This window comes from Acinonyx jubatus, chromosome C1, assembly GCF_027475565.1.
Source record: "Acinonyx jubatus isolate Ajub_Pintada_27869175 chromosome C1, VMU_Ajub_asm_v1.0, whole genome shotgun sequence".
In the NCBI taxonomy this organism is placed as follows: domain Eukaryota; kingdom Metazoa; phylum Chordata; class Mammalia; order Carnivora; family Felidae; genus Acinonyx; species Acinonyx jubatus.
In genome coordinates this window covers 154,684,178-154,707,523 of record NC_069381.1, presented here as the reverse complement: position 1 = coordinate 154,707,523, position 23,346 = coordinate 154,684,178, and the positions used below count along the sequence as shown (strand labels likewise).

Below are 23,346 nucleotides of genomic sequence, written 5' to 3'. Positions count from 1 at the left end.
ATTTTGGCCAAATGACCAATATGACCACTGCTTCACTGCACCGTTTCTGCTTAAGACAAGAATGGTGTAATCTTGGTCATTACTACCAAGGGAACACAGGGAACATTCAGTGTGAAATACGACACCTATAATTAGGAAGACTCATGGTTAAACCATAGCAGTTTTAAAGATGAGGTAATTTTGACAGTGTTGGAAAAAAAGCAGCAATTAATCATGAGTTTTCAACGCAGTTTATTTAAGACACAGTATGCTCTGTAAAAGAAATGCCTGCTATCTGTTGTCCCTAGAGGGGTTAATGTGGCATGCTATTAAGAGTATAGAATTTGAAATAGTGTCCAAATCCCTAACATTTTTAAAATTCTAACTTCACAGGCCCTTATAGCACCTCCCTGGGATCCGGGCGGCCGGTAGGTAACAAATGAAGAAAGTCTGGGAACAGCCAGCGACCTAAGGAATCATGTTTCACTAAGAAAAAAAATAGAAGGGCTGCGATTAGATTAGACAAGGTGGGAAAGGGATATTGGCAGGTAATGCGCAGGAAAGTTACAACTTGGGTTATTTTTTAACTGGCGCCCTACAAACGGCCCGCGTGTAGGTGTCTCTCTCGCTAACTTGTAAATGAACTTCAGGTTCTCGTTAGCAGAGGCGACTTCTGAGTCTGAGAACCTGGCGGCGGTTCAACGACCCCGCCCTCGGGGTCCCCAGGGGGCATCTTCTGGAGAGCCTGATTGTCTGGAACGCGGGCCCCGAAAGCAAACACAAACCCGTCTTGCTGCCCTCCGGTGGAAACTTCCCCGGCCGCGAGCAGAGCGGGAGGGGGCGGCGGGGCGGCGGGGCGGCGGTTCCCCTCGCGGAGGCAGAGAACTGCGCGCACGAGGCTCGGGTCGCGCGGCGAGCGCGGCGGCCGCCACCTCCTCCCCACCCCGCCTCTGCCGGCGCTGCCTCCTCCCTCCGCCCGGCTCGGCCTCCCTCGCTCCCTCCCCTCGTGGCTGGCTCCGGCGGCGGCGGCGCGGCGGACGGGGAGGGCGTGCGCCGGCCGAGAGGTGTCGGCGGTGAGGGAAGGGAAGTTTCAAGTGGAAGGTCGTCCGCCGGCCGGCGCGTCCTCCCGCTCTCCTCCGGCAGCATCATGGCGGAGCCGAGCGGCTCGCCCGTGCACGTCCAGCAGCCCCAGCAGACAGCCCCGGTGACAGCGGCGGCGGCGGCCCCCGCGGCCGCGACAGCAGCGGCGGCCCCGGCAGCGCCCGCGGCGCCGGCTCCGGCCCCAGCCCCGGCGGCACAGGCCGTCGGCTGGCCCATCTGCAGGGACGCGTACGAGCTGCAGGAGGTTATCGGTCAGTGCGGCGGGCGCGGCGGGGCCGGCCCAGGCCGGGCGCCGAGGCCGGGAGGGAGGCGCGGCCGGGGGCGGGAGGGGGTGCGGGATGCTGGGCTTGCCTGCATGCACGCCCGGGAGGCAGAGCTGCCGGCTTCGGGGCCTACCGGCTTCAACAGTATTTTTTTTTTTTTTTTTTTTTTTTTTAATTTATTTGTTCGTTCTCTGAGCGCTGGTGCTGCAGGAGGCGGCGCGGCGGATGTGACTCGCACTGCAGACGAGCCGCATGCTGCAAACTTTTATCTCCCGATCGCCGGGGCGGCGGAGCAGGGGACCGGCAAAGCCGCCGCATCACCCTCCTCCTGAGCGATGGGGCCGCAGCCCGTGGCGGGTGGCCACGCAGGCAGGCAGTCGCGGGTGAGGTGGGGTTGCGGGGGCGCCGCCCTGGGCTTCCAGCGCCCCCGCGCTGCGCCCGGGGGGCCGCGTCCTGGGGGACTCTGCGGGCGCAGCCGCGTCTCTGCTCTTAAAGCTCCGCGCCCTTGCCTCCTGTCAGCGGCCTCACGCCGTGGGTAAGGGGGCCAGGTAGGAGTCGCGGAGGCCCAGGTTCTTTCCCGAGGTTGGGGAGGATGCCGGCCTCCCTGGCAGCCGCTGCTCCGCGCCCGCCTTGCAGCCAGGCGCGCCCCGGTACCCGCCTCTCGGTACCCTGGCGCGCCGCCTGCCGCCCAGCCTGGCCGCCCGGGGAAAGCAGGCGCCCTGGCCTTCTGCCCTGCACCGGGCCGGTGCTTTCCTCTGGTTCAGGGCCGAGCTGCAAGAATGAAACCCGAGGCTTTCTGTGATCTGCTTCCTGCCATTCGGTGCCATCTAGTCGGCTCACAAATATCACCTTATCTTACATTTTTAAAAGCCTGGCAAAGTCAACGGCAAGAAGCCGGCATTACTTTTCCTTAGGCCGAGCACGTGAAAGGCCAGGAGATTTGTGTTGACCCCTTCACTTAGAACGGTTCCTATCGGATCGTCCTTTTTGAGAGTCTTGTTAAACCTAGTTGGGGAAGCCTCCAGGCAAAGTGCACCCTCAGCTTCTAACCTTACTGGGGCTGGGCTAGGACGTAGTTTTCCCATATCTTGATGTTTAAGTACTGTGATGAAAAAGGAATTTCGGATATTTATGTTATCATTATTATTTGCTTTTCTTTTAAAAAATTCTCCACACCCCCTTTAAAAAATTAAAACAATTTCATTGGATGTTTAAATGAGCCTTTATCACCTGCCACTGTGTGAATGAAACAGCATAGACCGAGATACGCATATATTTCATATATATGAGAAAATGATGGGCCGAACAGTAACCTAGGATATAAAAACTTCAAATAATCTAAAAGAGACATCTCTATATAAAATTCTTTGAAAACCCAGACTTTAAACAACTTTGGGCCAGAGATTCTCAAGGAATGTGTCTTTGTGTCATTGGCTGGATTAAATCACCTTAAGGGCTTTTCAAAGCCTATTCAGTGAAGAGTGCTTTAACCTGGCATATAAGCCCCTTCAGTATTTCAGTGTTACTGCCTGCCCTCAACAGGCTTGCCCCTTCCCTTATTCTTCTTGTACTGATTGTACCCTGAGTATGCTGCTGTCCTGTGACACATGGTTTTACATTCCTTATTGCCTGGGCACAGGCTTCTCTCATCCGAGTGCCCATCTTTGTAGTGAATCTCACACAGTTCCCGAGGCTAGAGAGAATTTTCTTTGAGAAGCCTTTTGCTTCTCCTGAGGCAAAGTACATTGACTGATCTCCTCTGCCTCTCCTTTTACATGCTTCATAGCAAGCATGTAACCCCCTGTTTTTTAATTTGTGCCACAAAATTTAAGGGCTTACTGTGTCCCAAGCGTTGTGCTAGATGTTCAGAAGCATACAAGTTAATGAAAATGGTTCCTGCCCTCAAGGACTTCGGTTCTAGAAGATGTGATGTGTGAGCACTGGGAGAGCACAAAGGAAGGGGGAGGGGAACACAGGAACACCAGAATTTACTTATCAATTTATTTGGTCATTTTGTTAATTATTAGAGTTAAAATGTGGGCTTTGCCTTTTGAAATCATAGTATTTTGAGTTGACTAGTTTTGTGAATTAATGAATAAAATCTTAATTTAAGTGAAGGGATTAAGTGCAGGGCTTCTCTCTGCTCGCAGTAACAGCATTGTTAATTATGGTTGGTCAATTTACCTAAGGAATTTGAGAGCAAAAACACCTGCTTATTACTTCTACCCCTATTTTTGTACATTCAGACTGTAGGCATGCCTTTTCTCCATTTTAAATTTATCTCGTCTGTTTTCCAACTAAAAGGTGGTCTGTGTGGAGGCCATGTTATTGAAAAATCAGAGCACGGGAATAGGGTTTTGCAAGAGCTTAATGTTTATAGGGAATTATAAACCCATTTCCATTTAGTGTTTAATGCTAGTTGAGTGATTACAAGTGAACTTGTGGTTAAGCACTTTTGCTTAAACATTACATGCAGGAGAGTTAGTAGTTCAGACACTGAACTAGTTTCAACATGAATGCGGGTGGAGAGCCTTTGCCTCCCCTGTCCGTGTGGCAGGTGTCATATGATAGGGCTCCAGCAATGTGAGCTGTGACCAGCAGGAGGCTCGGATGTCCCTGAGCAGAAAAGACCAAGGGAGGCACCGTGTTTTAACTTTACAGCGTGGCACAGAGCACTTTTTCTTCATTTCCTTCTGCGCAGAGATTGGGGCCTCAGGATTATGAGAGAATAGGTTTACAAAAGTCCACACAGAGCAGGTTCATTTGTTTGACTCCTGTTTTAGAAGAATAAACACAGGATTTTGCAGGTCTAAAAATAAAGGTTTCTTGTGGCATTGCTGTTCTTTTGTTGTAAAAGATCTATAGACAATTTGTAATGCTCTTAGGGTTAATCTGGTTCAGAAGTTTATGCATGACCTGGAAATGATGTAAAGTCTGTTGGAGGGATTGAAAATGTTGTGAAGTTATTAGGTTCCTCCTTTTAGCCGTCGATACCCTTGTCATAGTAGATTTCAAATATTCGTCTCCTAAATAAGGAATGGCTCTTGGGAGGTTTTCTAGCCTCTTTATACCCTTCAGCCTCATTAACCTTTGTTCCTTACCTCTCCCCTTCATCCCACCCTAAGATTGTTTCTTTAGAACTATCAGGGTTAGCCAACGATAAGACAATTGAAAAATTCGTTTCTTTGTTGGTGATGTCAATGGTATTACCTTTGTTGAACAGAATGAACAGTGAATCGTGTAAATGTTGTCTTGGGCATCTGTTGTAGAATTGAACAACCTCAAGGAACTTTTCTGGCAAAGAGCTGTGGTCGCTGCAACACCAGTTTCTGTATTTGAGTCAGATAATGGCGTCAGGGGCTGTTTTCTTGGCTGATTTTTCTCAGAGAAACCCTAAACTGACTTATGCCTCAGAGTAAGTTTGATTTCCTTAGATTTTTTGCAGGATAAGCCTTTCTTTAGTTTTGTATTTGGTTTCTCAGGGTTGCTTCATTTTGCCCTGAGTGGTCATTTAGAATGATCTAAAAGTAATACATTTAATTTTTGGTCTCAGTCAACAAAAGACTTTGGTTCTGAGAATCCTAGCTATAGTTTGATGGAGGGCTCCTCTGAATACTTTATTTCTCTCCTGTGACGCTTTGTTTAACCATTCAGATGCATCTCCCCAAACCCAGACAATAGGGCATACAGCCAGGTTTTCAAGCAGCCTTTCCTAAAATGAGACCTGCCAGCAGCAGCCTTAGAGACCTTCTGCCTCACTCTGTGCTCTCAGAGTTTGTGCGGGTTCTGTGGTTTAGGGATTAGAACTGGTTTTATGGATACTCTAGAGGGATCTTGAGGACGTTGAGAGCTACATTGGGTCACAGTCGTTTTTCTAGGACCTCAGAGGGCCCAGGCACAGAGTGTGTATTTTGATCTTCCAGACCTTTAAACTGGGCTGCTTTGCTGCTAGTGTTAGTTTGCTAGTTCGGCCATTTTATTTTATTTCATCTTTTAAACTAAAAGAGCCCTCAGATGTATGGCCTAAGACAAGGCTTTGATTTTCATATCATTTCACCTATTTTTGTAAAGAGAAAAATATATATAGAAATACTCTTTTTGTACTTTTGTATTATTGTGGTAAAATATGCAAATACCACATAAGATTTACAATCTTAACCGTTTTCTAAGTGTATAATTCAGTGGCAGTAGTTACGTTCATAAGAGAAATGCTCTCTTATAGAATTCACCTGTGAAACCATCTTCACTTAAAGTTTGTGTTTCTTTTTGAAAGTTAATGTATTACTCATTCAGTTAATGTATTTGCTATATATTGTATTTACTTTTTGGATTTTGTCTTTTACCTTGGTCGTTTGTATCTTTCATTAAATTTTTATCTTTTTCAAGTTTATCAGTATACCTTTCTGCATAATTTTCACTTACTCTCCCATTTAAATAACAGCTTCAGGGTGCCTGGGTGGCTTGGTCGGTTGAGCATCCAACTCTTGGTTTTGGCTCGGGTCATGATCTCACAGCTCATGGGATCGAGCCCCGCATAGGGATCTGCACTGACAGTGTTGAGCCTGCTTGGGATTCTCTCCTCCTCTCTCTGCTTCTCCCCGACTCATGCGTGTGCTCATACTCTCTCTTGCTTTCTCTCACAAATGAATAAACATTAAAAAGATAAACAGCATTAATGAAGTATACTTCATGTACCATACAATTCATCCCTATATACTGAACGGTTCAACATGGATTTTGTTTTTTGTTTTTCTATATCCACAGAGCTTTTCAACAAGGATAACAGTTTTAGAACACAGAAATGCTCTTTTAAATACACAGAAATGCTCTTTTAAATGTGCTGTCCAAAATGCTATGTGAGAAAATTCTCTAGGTAGAAAAGAAACTTTTGGTAGAATGACTACAGTACTTTATGCTTTTGATTTGTGACCAATAATATTATGAATTTTTCCCTGTCTCTGATAGTCTGTTATACACTACATTTTTGATGATGTTTGAGAATAAATTAAAACATTGCAGGCTCTGGAGTCAGATGGCCTGGTCTATTTCATATCCTGGCAATAGCAATCACTGGCCTTGTGACCTTGAGCAAATTACTTAGATGTGTCTGCACTCAGTTTCCTCACTTGTAACATGGAGATGATAAAAATAGGGTTGTGAGGATTGAGAGACTGTAAAGCACTTAGAAGAGTGCCTGGCACGGGGCATGCTCTCAATTAGTCTTAGTCATAACTACTAAAAGCGACATTTGCTAATCAGATTCAAATTATCAGGAGAGAACACAGCCCTGTCTCTGGTGAGATGTTGGAGTGGCTTGAAGCGTTTTCTCTGCTCGCTTTTCTAGCCGGGGCTGTGGGGGGGTTGTGGGGGGGAACAGGAGGGGGAGTTTGCCGGCTGGTGGCCTTCTGGTGTGTGGCTGGAAGGGGGCTCGCGGGGGGGGGTCCCCAAAGCTCACGCATGGGGGGGGTGGAGTGGCCTCCAGTCGCACCTCCCCTCTTCTGCAGGAGGAAGCTGAGGGACCTGTGGAGCTCCTGGTGGTTTGGAGAGCTCAGGGGTTTGGGTGCCAAATGGCCCTCTGACAAGTGGTGAGAGCATCCTGCGGGAAAGGTGGCTGGGAGGAACAGCCCATTATGACAGGGCTCTGAGAACAACCTGCTAAGACTGCACTTTTCTTCCACCTCTCAGTTGGCCCTGTGGAGGCTGCCATGCTGGCAGGAAATGCTGCTGACTAAAAGAAACATCGCCGTGTCCCAGTGCATGAGACGACAGGAGCGTTTGTGTTCAGATAAAGTCATCACTCTTGCTCCCCATCTCCTTTCTCCCCTCCCTGCTTTCCCCTCAGCTTAAAAATACTCTCAGGTCTTTCTTATCTTTAACAACAAATGAGAACAAAACAAAACACTCACTCGTCCTTCCTCTTCTAGCCACTACCTTATCTCCTTCCTTCCTTTCACAGCTAAGCTGTTTGAAAGGACCTCGCATTCACTTCTCAGCCCACTGTGCTCTTTGCCCTCCTGCTAAGAAACCAAAGTTGGCATCTCCACGATCACGGTGCTAACTCCTGGGGCCACAGCCCGGGGACGCTGCGGTTCCCTTTTCTCTTCTCTGCAGCATTTGGCACCGTCTGTCCTCTCTCCTCCTCCTTTCCTGCTCCAGGATCCACTTCACCCTATGTATGTCTGCGGCCGCAGCCCCCACCTGAGATGCTGAGGGTCTCCCTGTTCTGGGGGCTGGCGCGTCGGCTGCCCTTTGTATGTCTTTGTTTAGATGCTCCAGACAACGTGGCACTCACAGTTAAACTCATCGTCTCTCCTCCTTTGCCTCAATCCTGATGAGCTTCGTCGACATCCTCCATCTTCTTTAAGACCCTGGCGCGTGACGCAAGGACGCCAGTCATCCCACGCTGCCCCCCCCCCCCCCGTCGTCTTTCATCTCCCGCATCTAATTGGTCATCAGTCCTGGGTACTCTGCATCCTTAGAATCTTCTTTGCTCTGTCTTTAACTCTTCCCTTGGCCATCACCGGTTTAGTTCAGGCCCTTATCGGTTCTTATTTGGGTTCTTGTAATAACTTCCTGACCAGCTTCCTTGTCTCCGTTCTTGCTTCCAGCTACGGGATGCACTCTTCCCAAAATGGTGGTGCTATGCCAACATTTTTGTCAGTTACCCTAGGCTTAAACACTTTTAGTGGCTTTTCTGTCATCTTTAAGGTTAACTATGGTTTTTAAGGCCTTTTGGGAGTTGTCTCTTGCCTTTTGCGGACAGACCTTCCTTGTCATTTTCATTTGCAGACAGACTCCCAGCCAGTGGGAACCTTTTGCCGTTCTTGAAATGCTTCATGCTTTCCTAGCCTTGAGAGGCAAGTTTTCACTCTGTTTCAAACACCATTTCACACCCTACCGTTCAGTTTTCATGTATTTAACAGAGAACACTGTCTCTCCTTTTCATTTTTACCTTTATTGAAGTATAACATGCATGTGGAAAAGTGTACATACCATAAATGTATATAGCTTGATGCATGTTCATTTGAACACACCCTGATCTGGCCTCCCTGTTAAGATCTGGAATAAATGATTTCTCTTCACACAGTCTCTGCCCTTAAGCCTCCTTTTCCTTTGCTCTGTTGGGTATTTTACCCCTGGCAATCCTCACACTGCATGCAAGTTGGTCGCTTCTTTGCCCATTAGGGTGCTGGATGTTAACTCCTTTGTGAGGACAGCGTCTCTAGCCTCCATACTCCACATCTCGTATTAAGTATTTGATAAATGTTTTCTGGATTAAAGCCTGAACTCTGGGGACAAACACTCCTTACTTTCTTACATAAGGGGAACGTTGCCTGACTTCTAAAAATTTGCCTCCCCTGGATCCTCAAGATTTGATCTTGCCTGTGGTTGACGATGTTGCTTATTTAGTTACGTTAGGGCCAATCAGCTTAAAGGGCTCTGTAGAAATTAGCTCATTAATCCTCCCAGATGAAGAGTAAGCATTTGAGTGCTTCCGCTTGCCTGTACTGTGCAGGTAGGCAGGCGTGCAGCGGCCTGGCTCTCCTGAGGTCATTGGACTGCAGGATGGCCTCTCCAGGTTAAGGGCCTGCGGCCTCCTGCCCCGTGTGGCATCCTTTTACTTAGGCATTGTAGAGCGGGACAGGGAGGTCCCAGTACTGGTCTCCTCTTTTCTAGAACTTTCCTTTCTTGAGCATACCCATGACTTCTCTCTTCCTGTTTACGTATTTATATATAACCCAACCTTAAAGTTCTGCGGGGCCTCTTGCTGTGTAGAAATCAGGACTGTTGGGAGAAGATCAAGGATGTAAGTGAAACACAGGAACAGAACATCAGGGCAGGTGGTTTTCAAAGGTTGTTACGATGGCAGGGGTTGTATTTTTATAAATAATAAGGGACCCAGGGTAATAGGATTTGTGCGGATAGGACAGGATATGGCTAAGACGATAGACCATTTTTCTTTTTACGTCAGCATCAACCTAGTAGGTGTTATAATTCCTTTATGGTGTCTTTATTGGGAAAGCTTTTTTTTTTCCTGTTTAAATAGAATTCTTCATGTAATCCTACAAAGTTTTACATTTTCCTCCGGGACAGTGTTTTTAAAATTACACCAAAGCAATTTCAAGATGGTGATTCCAGTCTTTTGAGCATTTCTTTTTGCAAATCTGCCATTCATTGGTCAGTGTTTCGATATGAGGGAAGAAATCATTGTGTTAATTAGAAAGGCATGTTAGACTTGGCTTAACAAGGAAGCTGAGGAGAAATAGCTGCTCTTTAGAGAATGGATTGGCTATGCTTTAGTTCTAGAATTGATTTGGATAAACACTTTGGAATCTGATGTGAGTAAATGCTGAAGTATTTCACATTTCTTTTCACTTGCCAGTTATTTGAGAATAAGCTATAGTTTAGTTTTGAGAAACTTCTTGGATATCGAAGAATTAGATAAATAGACTTTTAAAACCAATTGTATGTGGGAAAACATCATTTTAAGATAGAATATTTTATTTTGAAACTTCTTCCAGGAAGTGATATTTAGTATAACTGTTAGAGGCCTAGGAGTGGGGCTGCTTATTCCATTCTTGCCTTAGATATAAGTACATTTTGGTGACAATTTTAGGGTTTAGGTTTCCCACCATTAGTCACTGCTAGGGCTATTTACTGGAAGAAATAGTATGGTAAGTAAATATTGGTGACTTTCTGCCATGTGAATGGTAGATCTTCATTTGGGGAGTATTTTTTTTTTTTAAGTTTAGTTTTATTTATTTATTTTTTAAGTAAACTCTGCCCCCAACGTGGGGCTTGAACTCATGACCCTGAAGTCAAGAGTCACATGCTTTTCTGCCTGAGCCAGCCAGGAGTCTTCATTTGGGAAGTATTTTGGAAGCCAGTGATCTGTGATAATTCTGAGGTCTTAGAGGAATCTGTGCTCTTGTTTTGGACTGGTAGGATCAATTTTTACCGGGGTTTGTAACAAGGGGCGTCCCAATTGCTTTCCTGTTTGCCTGTTTAGTTTGGGGATTGGAAAAAGATGGTATTTTCTGGATTGGTGCCTGTTGGCCTATTTTGTATTACTTACATTTTAATTTGAATTATCTGGTCTTACTTCCCCTCCCTTCTCCTCCCTTCTTCTCCTTCCTAATTGACAACGTCACCATTCCCTTTGCTTAATTACGGAGTGACTCAAGAAAGCAGGGGGAGAGAGTGCTCAGGGGAAGGAATGATAGGTCACTACTGGTTTTTTTGTAAGTCACCTCCTAAGTGAGGAATGGCTTAAGAATACAGAATCAGGAAATCTAACTTTGGAATAGACTGAAGAGAAAATCCATTCCTGCTCCTTTGTTTTATAGCTAAAGACTCTGGTGGCCTAAGTTCTTCAACTTTTTTTTTAAACTGTTGGCCCAAAAGGCCTTAGAATCTCAGGCTTGTGATTCTTGCCTCGTTCAGTATTTTTTTTCTACTTATATCACGTTGATTCATCATTAGTGAGAAGGAAGGTTAGACATATTATCAACTCAGCTTTATAACTACTATTTTAATAGAGTACATATCTATATATAACATATTTACCACTAACTACCATAGTAAAAATCTTATTTCTTTAGATGTGTTAAACTGATCTTTATATATATTTCTTTATCAGGGTATTTTATTTAATGTGTAATAAGACTTGGTGGTGTATAAACATGAAGTTGCTTCATTTTTTTATTTTTTATTTTTTATTTTGTTATTTTAGAGAGCGGGCAGGGGAAGAGAGAGAATCTTAAGCAGGTTCCATGCTCAGTGTGGATCCTGATGCGAGGCTCAATCTCACAGCCCTGGGTTCATGACCTGAGCCAAAATGAAGAGTCAGTCGCTCAACTGACTGAGCTACTCAGGTGCTCCAAAGTCATTTCATTTCAATTATCATCTTTTGCCTGCTCTGTTAAAATAGAGTTGTTGGGGCACCTAAGTGTCTCAGTCAATTAGACATCCGACTTCAGCTCAGGTCATATCTCATGGTTTGTGAGTTTGAGCCCCACGTTGGGCTCTCTGCTGTCAGCACAGAGCCCACTTTGGACCCTCTGTGTGCGTGCACACTCTCTCTCTCTCTCAAAAATAAATAAACAGTAAGAAAAAACAGACTGTATTGTAACCTTATCATTGAGGTGGAGTTGGGGCATGGATGGGTGTGTTGGAAAGTAGAAATTTAAGGAGGAGCAGGGTGATGGGTGAAGAAAACATATGAAGTAGATGAACTTCAGGGCTGATCATTAGCTGGAGCAAAGTTTCTGCACTACAGTCAGGTCCCCTCTGCCAGGCTGTGCTTTGTCATGGTCACAGCAGCAACAGCTTTCCTTCATTTCTTGGCATGTCCTTGGCTGTCGGGTATGACAGCCAGTAGCCACGTGTGGCTATTTCAATTTAAACGCATGGAAATTAAATAATTTTGGAGGGGGGATGAGGGATGAACAGGCAGAGCACAGATGTTTAGGGCAGGGAGACCGCTCCATGTGATAGCATAATGATGGATACATGTTATCCTTTTTCCCAAACCCATAGAATGTATAGAATCCAGAGTGAACTGTAGTGTAAACTGTGGACTCGGGGAGAAAACGATGTGCCAGTGTAGGTTCATCAGTTGTGACAAATGTACCACTTTGTTGGGAGATACTGATAATGGGGGAGGCTATGCATGTGGGGGGGCAGAGGGGAAATATATGGGAAATCTCTACATTCCTCTCACTTTTGCTGTAAACCTAAAGCTGCTCTAAAAAATCTTTTAAAAAATACAGTTCCTCACTTAGTAACCACATTTGAAGTGCCCAGTAGCTAATTGTGGCCAGTGCAGCTGCAGAACCGGATTTTGTTTAACTTTAAATCTGTAATCCACACTATTGTATAAGGATATTGGATAGCTCAGATATAGACTGTTTCCATCACCCACCGCAAAATGTTTTATTGGGCCACACTGGATGATAATTTCTCTGAAATGTTCAGAAAATGACTAAATATTGTGATGGCTGTAAAAAGTGTGAGGCCACCTCCCGATAACATACTAAGGCATTGCCACTGACTCAGAGGTACACAAAGACAGGCAATGCTACACCCTATTAAAAAAAATCTTTTGTTTTCACTCTGTGCTCTATTTGAAAGCTAATTGATTCATATTTTCAGAACAGTTATTCTTTTTTTGTGGTGTGGTGAAATAGATACCCCTGTTGACGTAGGGAAGATGGTTTTGAAGTGTGAGTTTTTATCTTACCCACTTAACTCATTCAGGGATGTTCTTGTAATTGTAAACATAGATAGTCCTCCCAAATGAAATCCAGTATTTTCAGAAGTATCAAAATGTTATTTTTCCTTAAGAAATCACTTCAGAGTCTGGAGTTGGATGTGCTAGACAGTATGACTTCAGTTTATTTTATTTATGAAGAAAGAACTGACTAGGGTTTTTTTTTTTTTAATAAAATTACAGAGGAGTTGTGAACTTAGAAAAATAATACGTCTGTCAATTTTAGTCACTTAAATAGTGAGTTTGAATCATGGACCCTTTTCTCTTGAGTTTAAAACAATTTGGTATTTCAGTCACTAAAAGATGGTTTAACCTAAGTTCTATATTACAAAGAATAGAAAACATCCAGTGTTTAAGTCAGCACCTTAACAGAAATTCACACTCAGTAACCACTGTTTGGGTAGGATACCTGCTTTGTAAGGAAGGAGAGAGAATTAGTGACTGAGGGGTGAAAAAATCTGTGTAGGGAGATTAGGTTTAATTTTGGGCAATTCAGGAACAGTCTGTACTTTCTCATGTTTGATGTCCCTTGGGTAACTGAGTCCATAACAGAGTATTTTACTATGTAATCCTTTAAAATTTTTCCTTGTATGTGCCCTTTCAAATTTCTGGAGCCCTAACTCTAGGGCCTGACCTTCAACAAGGGTTGTTGTGGAAATAGTTTTAATATGGCACCTTTCCTGGGCACTTGGGAGGCTGAAATAGGGCTAGGAGAAGTGTCTCTGTGTAGTTTCAGATTGTGATCACTAGGAGTCACTTAAGAAGAGGAATATTTTTGGCATAAGTCAAGATCAGGGGCTAGATTGTTTATCTTTACTAAAATAAATACTCCTCACTTGTTTAAAAAGTGACCATCTCTAGACCTAAGAGATAATGAGCTTCTGAGTTCATTTATAGCTATCATCCTGATTGTTTCCATAGAAGTAGCAAGGGGCAGAGTGAGAAGGAGACTCAGAATCTGAAGCAGGCTCAAGGCTCCAACCTGTCAGCACAGAGCCCGACGTGGGGCTCAAACCCATGAAGCGTGAGATCAGGACCTGAGCCGAAGTCAGCGCTTAACCAACTGAGCCACCCAGCTGCCCCTATTTGCTTAAATAATCTTAAAGGCAGGTGTCTGGTGTGTAGTTACTAGAGTAGGTAAAAGTCCCAAGCATTTGTTTTGCTTGTTATTTCACATTTAGTCTACCATATGAAGAGTGAGTAGTTTTCAGCTGTGTACAGTTGTTTAAAAATTAAATACTCCCTTGTCTCTTGGAACTACTTGGAAGAAAGAGAGTGCCAAAATTATGAAAGGTAATCTTTATGGGATATGACTGACTTTAAAATTGATCACATCAATTTATTTACACAAGAAGTATTACTTCTTTTAAGGAGACATGGTGGGAGGGTATCCACTTATACTTTACAGCTACGTTTCATTTTAAATTTTAAAAGTTACCCATTTCCATCAGCCCTCCTGTGAAGAAATGAGACTGATTCCTAATATGACATTAAATTTTTCTTAAGATATTTCCAGAAACTGTTTTAAACAGTTGTGGCTTTATTGGAATAATAATTTAATCTTGCAGAATGATTCTAGCCTGAACAGTGCTGTGGGTTGTTTAAAGTCACTGTTTTTAATAGATTCGGCATCACCAGTTCATAGAAGTGATGGGATCGAGACTACAAGGAGCTGTGTGTCTAGAGGTAGGGATAGCAAAAGCAAAAGCTGATGGTGGACTGAGGAGGCATGGTAGAGTGGGGAGTAGGATTCCAAGATCACATCTGTAAAGCCGGAGACTAGCACAAGGCAGCAACAGACCTCAGATCTGAGCAGGGGTAAGAGATAGACAAAGAACTCAGAGGCATATCCAAGTTTAAAATTCGCAGGAGTCCAGCAAGGTGTCAAGGCAAGGAGGGACAATATAGTTCTTCCCAGAAAAATTTGGTGGCAACATCTTGTTGAGGTGGGCGCCTCATTTAAAGCTTTGCCTTCAGGGGTGCCTCTGACAAACTGGAAGGTTTGGTGTGGATTCTGATGGTCTCTGTATCGGCTATGTATAGTTGTGTGACAAACCACCCCAAAACTTAGTGGCTTAAAACCATGGCTATTTTATTTGCTTACGATTCTGTGGGTTGGCAATTTGGGCTCAGCTGGGCTGGGCAGGTCTGCTGGTCTTGCCGAGCTTATGGCTACCTGGGCCGGGGCTACGTCTTTGAAGATGGTCTCGCTCGTGTGTGGTGGTTGGTGCTGGCTGTCGGCTGGCCCTTTGTCCACTGCTGTCTCATTCTCAAGGAGGTTCCCCTGTAGTTTATCTGTTGGCTGCGGCAGCATTCCAAGTTTGCAGGGACGGAGTCTCAAGGGCTCTTGAGGCCTCGGCTTGGTACTCACCCCGTGTCCCTCTGCCTCATTCACATCACAAGGCCACTCAGATTCAAGGAGAAGGGAAATCCATTTCCCTGCTTGTTGGGCATAGTGGTAAAATCACATGGCAAAAGGACATGTATATAGACATGGGAGGGATTCTTATTGCTGTCTTTGCAAAGTCTCTACCACAGCAGCTTTATTTAGCTCAAGAGTGATGAATAGACAATGTTTGGTATTCATTGAACTTTCCTTTTTAACTTGTGGTGGGGGAGCTAATTGCTCAACTACCTTCATCCCAGTTGTTATAGTGTGATTGATTATGGGTTTCATAAACTAATGTGCTGTGTGAACTATTTTGTTAGAAAAGTGGCTTTAGAAATATATAATTTGCTAAATAGTCTAAAGGTGTTGAGTCTAATATGACATTTGAAGGGCGAAGGGGTGTGTGTGTGTGTAATGCATCTGATCCTTTTTAGCCTTGAGTTGTTTTATTCCAGACTGACCTTCTTAGAACTTAACACCACATTAAAAATATAGATTGTCTGCACGCACGTATATACTTCTCCTGCCATCTAGAAGTCAGTGAACCAGATCTGTCATAGCCCCCAAAATAACATGTTGTCTCTGCATCACTCAGTTTAAGTGTAGATGGTTGCTTACATAATTATGGAAGTTTCTTTACTTTGAAGTCAATCCAGCAATATTTTACTGCCAGTTTTATAATCAGTTTTCAAAAAAGAACTGCCATCCTATTAGGATAAAAAGATTAGAAATCCAGTAATAGTTATTGGCAGAATTTGCCCGTTTTCTTTAGTTTATCATATATGAATGGCAGAAATGATGGATGGGAGATGTGCAAGTAATACCATTTATCAAATTGCAGTCTTCCTGGTAAAAGCACTTATGAAATATCATATGCTTTTAGATGTGGGAAGAGGGCTGAGTATTGTCGTTATAAATTTACAGTCTTCTGTTTATTCTAAAGGGGGAGATAGATGTGTACGTGGATTAGATGCGTGGGATGTCCTTCCTGTGGTTGGCCCACACCCCTTTCTCACAAAGGGAAGAAAGATTGAGAGAAGGATATTACCTAAACCTCTGAGTTATAAAAACCTCCAAGCTTATTTATCTTAAACTTTCCAAATATTATACAAATAATATGTAGAAAATTTGGATAATGCAGATGAGTGAAAAGGGGAGAAAATCCACCAGTTACCTTACTGTCCACCAGCTGTTGGCCTGATGAGCCTTTGTTGTCCACCAGCTAAATAGTGTTTGACTTTTGGTGTAAGTTGACATGGGATAGGACTTAAAAAAAGGAGTATAAGTTGATTTTTTTTGGAGATTGATATGTCTTCGCATTCTCAGTGTTTTAACATTTCATTTGTTTTGAGAAAGAAAATAAACCAGTGGCAGATTAATACTTGCTTGGCAAAAGTGATTTGTTTCTCAAAAATTTGACACACACTGAAAGTCAAGCATACTTTATGATTACTGGACAGACTATATGTATGTATTTTTCTTACACTTATGTGTTTTCAGAATACGGTTACAATCTAAATGTCTACATTGCAATTTAGTATTTCTTAGAAGTGTCAGTTATTTGCCCTTTGCCCTTTGGGTGCTATGGATCTACCTTATTTGGTACTTTTCTGATTGCAAGTGAAAACATTTTACAGAAAGCTCTGGAATGGAGGGAACTTAAGAATAAGTAACTTTCTCATTGAGGGTGTGTTGAACACAGTAATGACTTTTAGATTTCACCTTGACCTTTCATATCAGACCTAGAGCTGACAGTATGAGAATTTTTTAGATTTGCTAAATATATGTTATCTTTTTGTAGTGCCAGCTCTTTGATTTCATGGGTATAAGGGAGAAATGAATCTTTAGGAATTTAATTTGATGATCTGAATGTTGAATTTTTTTGGTCTTTTTGACAAGTAAAAAGCTTCAAGGATTTTATAGCATTTTCAGTGAAAGGATGAAATAGCTATTGGCCTGACCAGCCTTTATTTTATTAAAGTTTTTAAATTACAAAGATATAAAAAATACTTTAGTAGGTGAAAATAACAACCCTCAGTTTTCATTTCCCAGAGTTACACCCCCCCCCCCCCCCCCCCCCCCCCGTGGTCAGTTTGGTGTGTATCTTTCTGGATGTTTTTCTTTGTATACATATGCCCATAGATTTTTTTCCAGCATTTAATTATTATTCATGTAATGTGGTAACTGTGCATATTACTCTACACTTAATAATTTTTACTTCCATAGAGTAGTAATATGTATTACATGTGTATTTTACTTCTGGGTATCTTCTCTATGTATGTGTAGTAAAATATATACATTACAAATATCCACAGCTGTCATTCCTAGATCATTTCTCATAGCTCTCTACCTCATCTAAAGATATTTTATTATTTATGGTTAAATATTTAAATATTCTTATTTCAATTCCAGGTCCATTTCTGTTCTATGGATTACTTTATCTAACCAATCTTTTACTGATGAACTTCTTGGTTGTCTCCAGGTTTCCATAATCCTGTGCGGTGGATTTCCAGTAGTGGGTTTGCAGGGACAAATGGTATTACTTTTGTATTTTTGATAGGTACTGTGGAAATTTCTTCCAGTTGTTACATTAATTGCTCCCCTTTCTGGCTTTATTTATTTATTTATTTATTTATTTAATATATGAAGTTTATTGTCAAATTGGTTTCCATACAACACCCAGTGCTCATCCCAAAAGGTGCCCTCCTCAATACCCATCACCCACCCTCCCCTCCCTCCCACCCCCCCATCAACCCTCAGTTTGTTCTCAGTTTTTAACAGTCTCTTATGCTTTGGCTCTCTCCCACTCTAACCTCTTCTTTTTTTTTTTTTCCCTTCCCCTCCCCCATGGGTTTCTGTTAAGTTTCTCAGGATCCACATAAGAGTGAAACCATATGGTATCTGTCTTTCTCTGTATGGCTTATTTCACTTAGCATCACACTCTCCAGTTCCATCCACGTTGCTACAAAAGGCCATATTTCATTTTTTCTCATTGCCACGTAGTATTCCATTGTGTATATAATACCCTTTCTGGCTTTAAAGGTAGAAAGGAGTTAGACTGAGAAGGCATCTTGCCTTCTCCCCTGTTGACCCAGACCTGAAAAAGCTAAGATCAGGAGGAGAAAATGGTGGATGGGGTGGGGTGGTCACAGATCGGAAAAGAGAAAAATTGTCATCTAAGTTTGGGAAATAAAAGTTGCATTAGAAATGTCAAGAAGTTTATTACTGTGAACAAATTTATGGAAAGGTTTTTCTGAATTGGTGAAAAGTTTGGATTGCAGAATGTAACAAAGTTGATTTACTCTTTTGGTTACAAGGACCCAGGACTCACTTAAGTTATACCCCTGAGTAATAGGGACATTCTCTATGAAGACAGATGTGGGAATATGGGGACAGGAATGTCCTCCATAACCCCAGGGTTTTGTAGCCATCAGTAAAAGCTGAGCACCCGGCTCTTGGGGAATTGCAGTTTTCTCATGAGCCATGTAAGTGGACAAGACCTGAGCAGCGGGAATTTTTGGGTCCTCACTTCAGAATCCTCTAATGTTGGTGTGATTTAGCCAGTCGGGGTGAGTCTACTTTTGCCCTGTCTGCTCGCTTCTCTCTCCTCTGTCCCGTGGTTTCTGCTGGGTCAGAATTTTGGCTCATTCATACCTGTCCTGGCCCTTCAAGCTTCTCTTTTCAACCCTTTCCCTTTTGGCCATAGCTATGGCTGCTAATTGCTAGATTTTCTCTTTATTTACCAATTTTGATGCCAAAGATTGAGAATCCATTTTTTACCAGACTCCCTGCATAGGACAGCTGCCAGCTCAGGTGGCCTCTTTGGACAAGGGTAAAACATGGGAAGCTCCTACCTAGGAAGGGAACTTGGGGGTGGCAGGCGCCATGAGTTGGTGTTTATATAACTTTGCTCTTAGGTTAGTGACCTATCCAGAATGTAATCCTGATTAACGTACTTTTTTTGTTAATACACACACACACACACACACACACACACACACACACACACACTCTCACATACACTTTGTTACATAAATATATATACTTGTGATGAACTTAAGCAGTTTATTCTTTTAAGTCAGTATATACTTCCCTGGGACACAACTTTCCTTTTTCCCCATAGAGTAAATTGGGAAAACTTGTGCCCTGTCTCAGTAGTAAATGTTTTTCAATTCTGAAATACCAATGCCTGGATCATGAGGTATGGTCTTGCCATTTCTGATGGACTTAAATGTCCTATGAAATATTTCATCCTCTTTATGATGGTACAGTTCTGAAAGGAAGAGTATCTGGTCCTCCCTAATTTTATTAGGTATTTGGCACCCCAGTGTTTCAGAGATGAAGAGTTGTTTATATTTCTCTAAGCTGCTTTGTTTTCTTCCTACTGGTCACAATCAAGTATCCCCCACCCCCTTTTCTTTCCTGTTCTCCTCCTTCCTCAACCCCAGTCAGCTTCTCCTTCAAAGTAGTGGCTAGTGGGTTGAATGTTTTGGTGACTCTTGAATTCCTGAGCCCTTGACCTTGGTGCCCATGTCTCAGCATCTCAAAGGGCAGTTTCCCTATTCCTTTTAAAAATGAGAACCATGCTCATAAAATGCTGTCTCAATTTGGTTTCAGATCACTTGAAATATCTGATTTGAAAGGCAGCATTGAAGCTCCTGTTTACCAAAAGGTTTTGATTATCATTTTGTAGGAATTTTTGTTGGGTAAAAGATGGATGAATAGCATAGCGACCAAATGGTCTTATTTCAATTTGGAAAGTTTCTTCTGGTGGTCTTGAATTCGGTGTTTTAATCTGCTTTAAAAATGCCTCTTAGCACATAAGCAAAATTAAACATTACTAAAGTCTGTGCAGTGCTTTTTATTTTTTCCAAGAAAAATCTTTTAAATACTTTTTGGTAAGGACATGCGTAATTTAAAGCTTTCATTTTGACAGCTTGGTTTTAGCTGATAGGCATGTAAATCTCTATTTGATTGCTTTGGTGGCGAGTTGAAAATCACCTAGTGCCTGGCTTAGAGTACATTTATAAATGTGCTTTCTTTGGTTTTCTTTTTTTCTAAGTTTATTTATTTTGAGAGAGAAAGAGAGCTCGAGCAGGGGAGTGCAGGGAGAGAGGGAGACAGAATTCCTGATGCGGGTCTCGATCCCACGAACTGTGAGATCATGACCTGAACTGAAAGCAAGAGTTGGATACTCAACCCACTGACCCACCCAGACGCCCTGGTTTTCATTTTGTGAAATAATAAAGTGAATTTTCTTACATGTTGCTGTATTATAGATTTGACTGTTTATCTGATTACCAGATTTAAATAAAAAATTTAGCCATTTTTTCTTTTGGATCTGTGTCCCTTTATCCTTTTTTTTTTTTTTTTTTTTAATTCTGGTGTATGGGTGGCGGCCTTTTCTGTTATTTTGTAGCATGATAGGAAAGTGGATTTGTTTTGTTTTTTCAAGAATTTCCCGTTCTTTTCAACTTTGGCTTAATTTTCATTATGTTCTTTCTCCTTTTGGAAGTGTCAAAGTGTATGTAAATATGATTATATATAGAATATGTGACTGTTACATCATTTTTTTTCTTTATGTACATAGAGGCAAAAGATACATGTGTATGAAATTGCATATGACCAAAGAAAAATTACAGGTAATGAAGTTATTTGACTCTTGGGGAGAATTTTATTGTATCTCTTGAGATCTAGTGATCTTTGAAGAAAAACGTTGGCAATTAAAATTCTCCTATTCTCCTCTCTACCTGGAAGGCTTGAGGCCATGTAAGGGCAGTGTAAGCTGACAGGATGCTTCTGAGACTTCCTGGAGGACCTGCTGTGTGTTGCCTGGCCTGAGTACTTGACATCTTTTATGTGCCATCCTTACCTCATTCTTGCCAGGATTGGTATGATTATCCCAATTGTACACATCAGGAAGTAGAGACGTGGGCCATCACATAATCTGTTGAAGGTCACACAGCTGGATGTGAACCCAGTGACCTCTGGTTGCAAATCGCCTCCCTGCTTTTGCTATTTGACCTGCCTTTAGGATTTCTCAAGCTATCAGTAGAGTTAGTTTCTAGAGGAAAGGTCCCTATTTTTTTTTTTTTTTTAATGTTTATTTTTGAGAGAAAGAGCACGTGAGCCAGAGTCGGTGAGGGGCAGAGAGAGAGGGAGGCACAGAATCCGAAGCAGGCTCCGGGCTCTGAGCTGTCAGCACAGCTCAGACAGACATGGGGCCCGAACTCACGAGCTGTGAGATCATGACCTGAGCCGAAGTCAGACGCTTAACCGACTGAGTCACCCAGGCACCCTGAAAGGCCCCTGTGTTTAAAGCAGCATCACATGGTAGTTGGGCTGAAACTTGCACATCAGGCCGACATGGGCTCAGATTCCATTGGCATCATTTTCCAGCTTTGTGACCGGGAACCAGTTCCTTGGCCTCATTGTGCTTCATGGTGGTTCATCATCAAAATCAGGACCATCATGTTGGCCTTGCTGGATAATATAATGCGTAATCAATAATGAAGATGATGATCGTAATTATAGCAATTAGCACTGAGGAGCTATTTTTGTAGCTCATTTAGTCCTCACGGTAACACCATGAGGAAGGTTCAGGTATCTCCGTTTTACGTAGAAAGTCCTCAGCATGTGAAGTCTTTTTAAATTATTTGTACTTTTCACACCAGCGTACCTTTCCATTGCTGTGGGTAATTGAGGATTCACTGACTTGGAGAATTCACTGTCATTCAATAAATTTGAACACCTGTTATGTAGTCATTCAGGTAAACTTTCTTTCTCTCTCCTAGTATTTTTTATTACTAGATAAAAACTAGATAATTATGTAGTTTTATTACTAGATAAAAACTAGATAATTACTAGATAATTTTTTACATAATATAACTAATATTTTAATAGGTTGTATTGTTAAAAGAGTAGTTTTATGGTAACTCAAGCACTAATTTAAGCATTCATAAATAGGAAACGCACAGACAATATGTGTCCTCCAAATAAATTAATACTACTGCATTGGTACAAAGGGCTCTGGAGATTCTGTGAGAGGACCAGGAATCTTTTAAAAATGCCCTCTACTCATCCACTCATCTCTTTCTTACCATACAAAGTACATAAAAATTTAGTCAATAAATCTGTTGCATAAGGCAGCAATCCCCATGGCCTGCCGTATACCTAAGTCCGTGATGGGGATGTGGGGAGGTTTGAAAATGTTATGAACATTAATGCTAAAGTGTTGACATCTATAAAGAACACAGAATTCTGGCAGCGGACTCCTACGTCTCATCGTAAAAGAGAGAAAACCATAGGGCTTTGTTCATATACTTCCCGACATTGAAACCAGACTAAAAAAATTCAGTCTAAACAGCAGACTATTCAACGTTTAAAAGGAAAAAAAGAAAAAGAAAACACACAAATGTACCCCTCTCTGAACAATCCTGTAATATCCTGGAATCTCCTGTCAGGTAGTACGAACCTTTGTGTCTGTTAAGAAAGTTCTTCCTCACGTTTTGGAGAAGGTAGGACCATGCATCTCAGAATATGAAAAAGTGGGTGGGGGGAGGGATGAGTCTATTCTTCAGAAAGACCTGAGCAGCTGTGGGCTGGCCACAGGTCAGGTTTTATACCTCCCTGCTTTTACTTGATCACAGGATGGGTTGACAATCTGTTTTTTGTGTTTGTTGAGTTCCAGTGTGTGTCACACGTTGCTGCATCTTGGTGATTTAGAGGAAGCTGCTTTTGGGGTCTGACCTTGAGAGACTTAGAAAAGTTTACAGGGGAAAACAGAACTGATTGCACCCCAGTGAGGTAATTGCCTGGTGGAGGTGTGTAACCAAAATTTAGAGCCGATCGCCCCATCCCCAAAGTCCTTCTGTCTTTTGTTAGTAGCATGTCATATATAGTTATTGTCAGAATCTTAAAGGAAGGGATTTCAAATCCAGTTTGTTAAGTTCCCACCACCCACTGTGTGTTGTAAAGTTTGTTTCAAGACAGAATGTAGTGAGAGATTAATAGGACTAATGTTTATTTTTGAGACAGAGAGTGAGCGAGCAGGGCAGGGGCAGAGAGGGTAACAGAGGATCTGAAGCGGGCTCTGCACTGACAGCAGAGACCCTGATGTGGGGCTTGAAGTCTCATGAACCACGAGATCGTGACCTGAGCTGAAGGCAGATGCTTAACCGGCTAAGTCACCCAGGCAGCCCAGAATTAATGTTTTGATAAAAACTGGATAATTCGCATGATAAAAACAATTTTTGAAGTTTAGTGCTGTCTCTACAAACATGGGTTAAATGCTAGCATTAGTTGAATACATACGTCAGCACGCGTGTATGTATACATATCTG

The 23,346-nt window shown here is 42.6% G+C and overlaps 1 protein-coding gene across 3 annotated transcripts in view; it reads left to right on the top strand.

Annotated features, from left to right (window-relative positions):
* The first annotated feature begins 997 nt into the window (after positions 1-997).
* STK39 (serine/threonine kinase 39) overlaps positions 998-23,346 on the top strand; it is a 313,579-nt gene continuing 291,230 nt past the window's right edge. For 2 of the 3 annotated variants that reach the window (XM_053215228.1, XM_053215229.1), the window contains exon 1: positions 998-1,331. In XM_053215228.1, the coding sequence (XP_053071203.1) occupies positions 1,127-1,331 (205 nt within the window). In that variant the 5' untranslated portion in view covers positions 998-1,126. Of the gene's footprint in view, positions 1,332-1,548; positions 1,892-23,346 lie in introns of those variants that run through there. The other variant, XM_053215231.1, reaches the window with a different exon arrangement.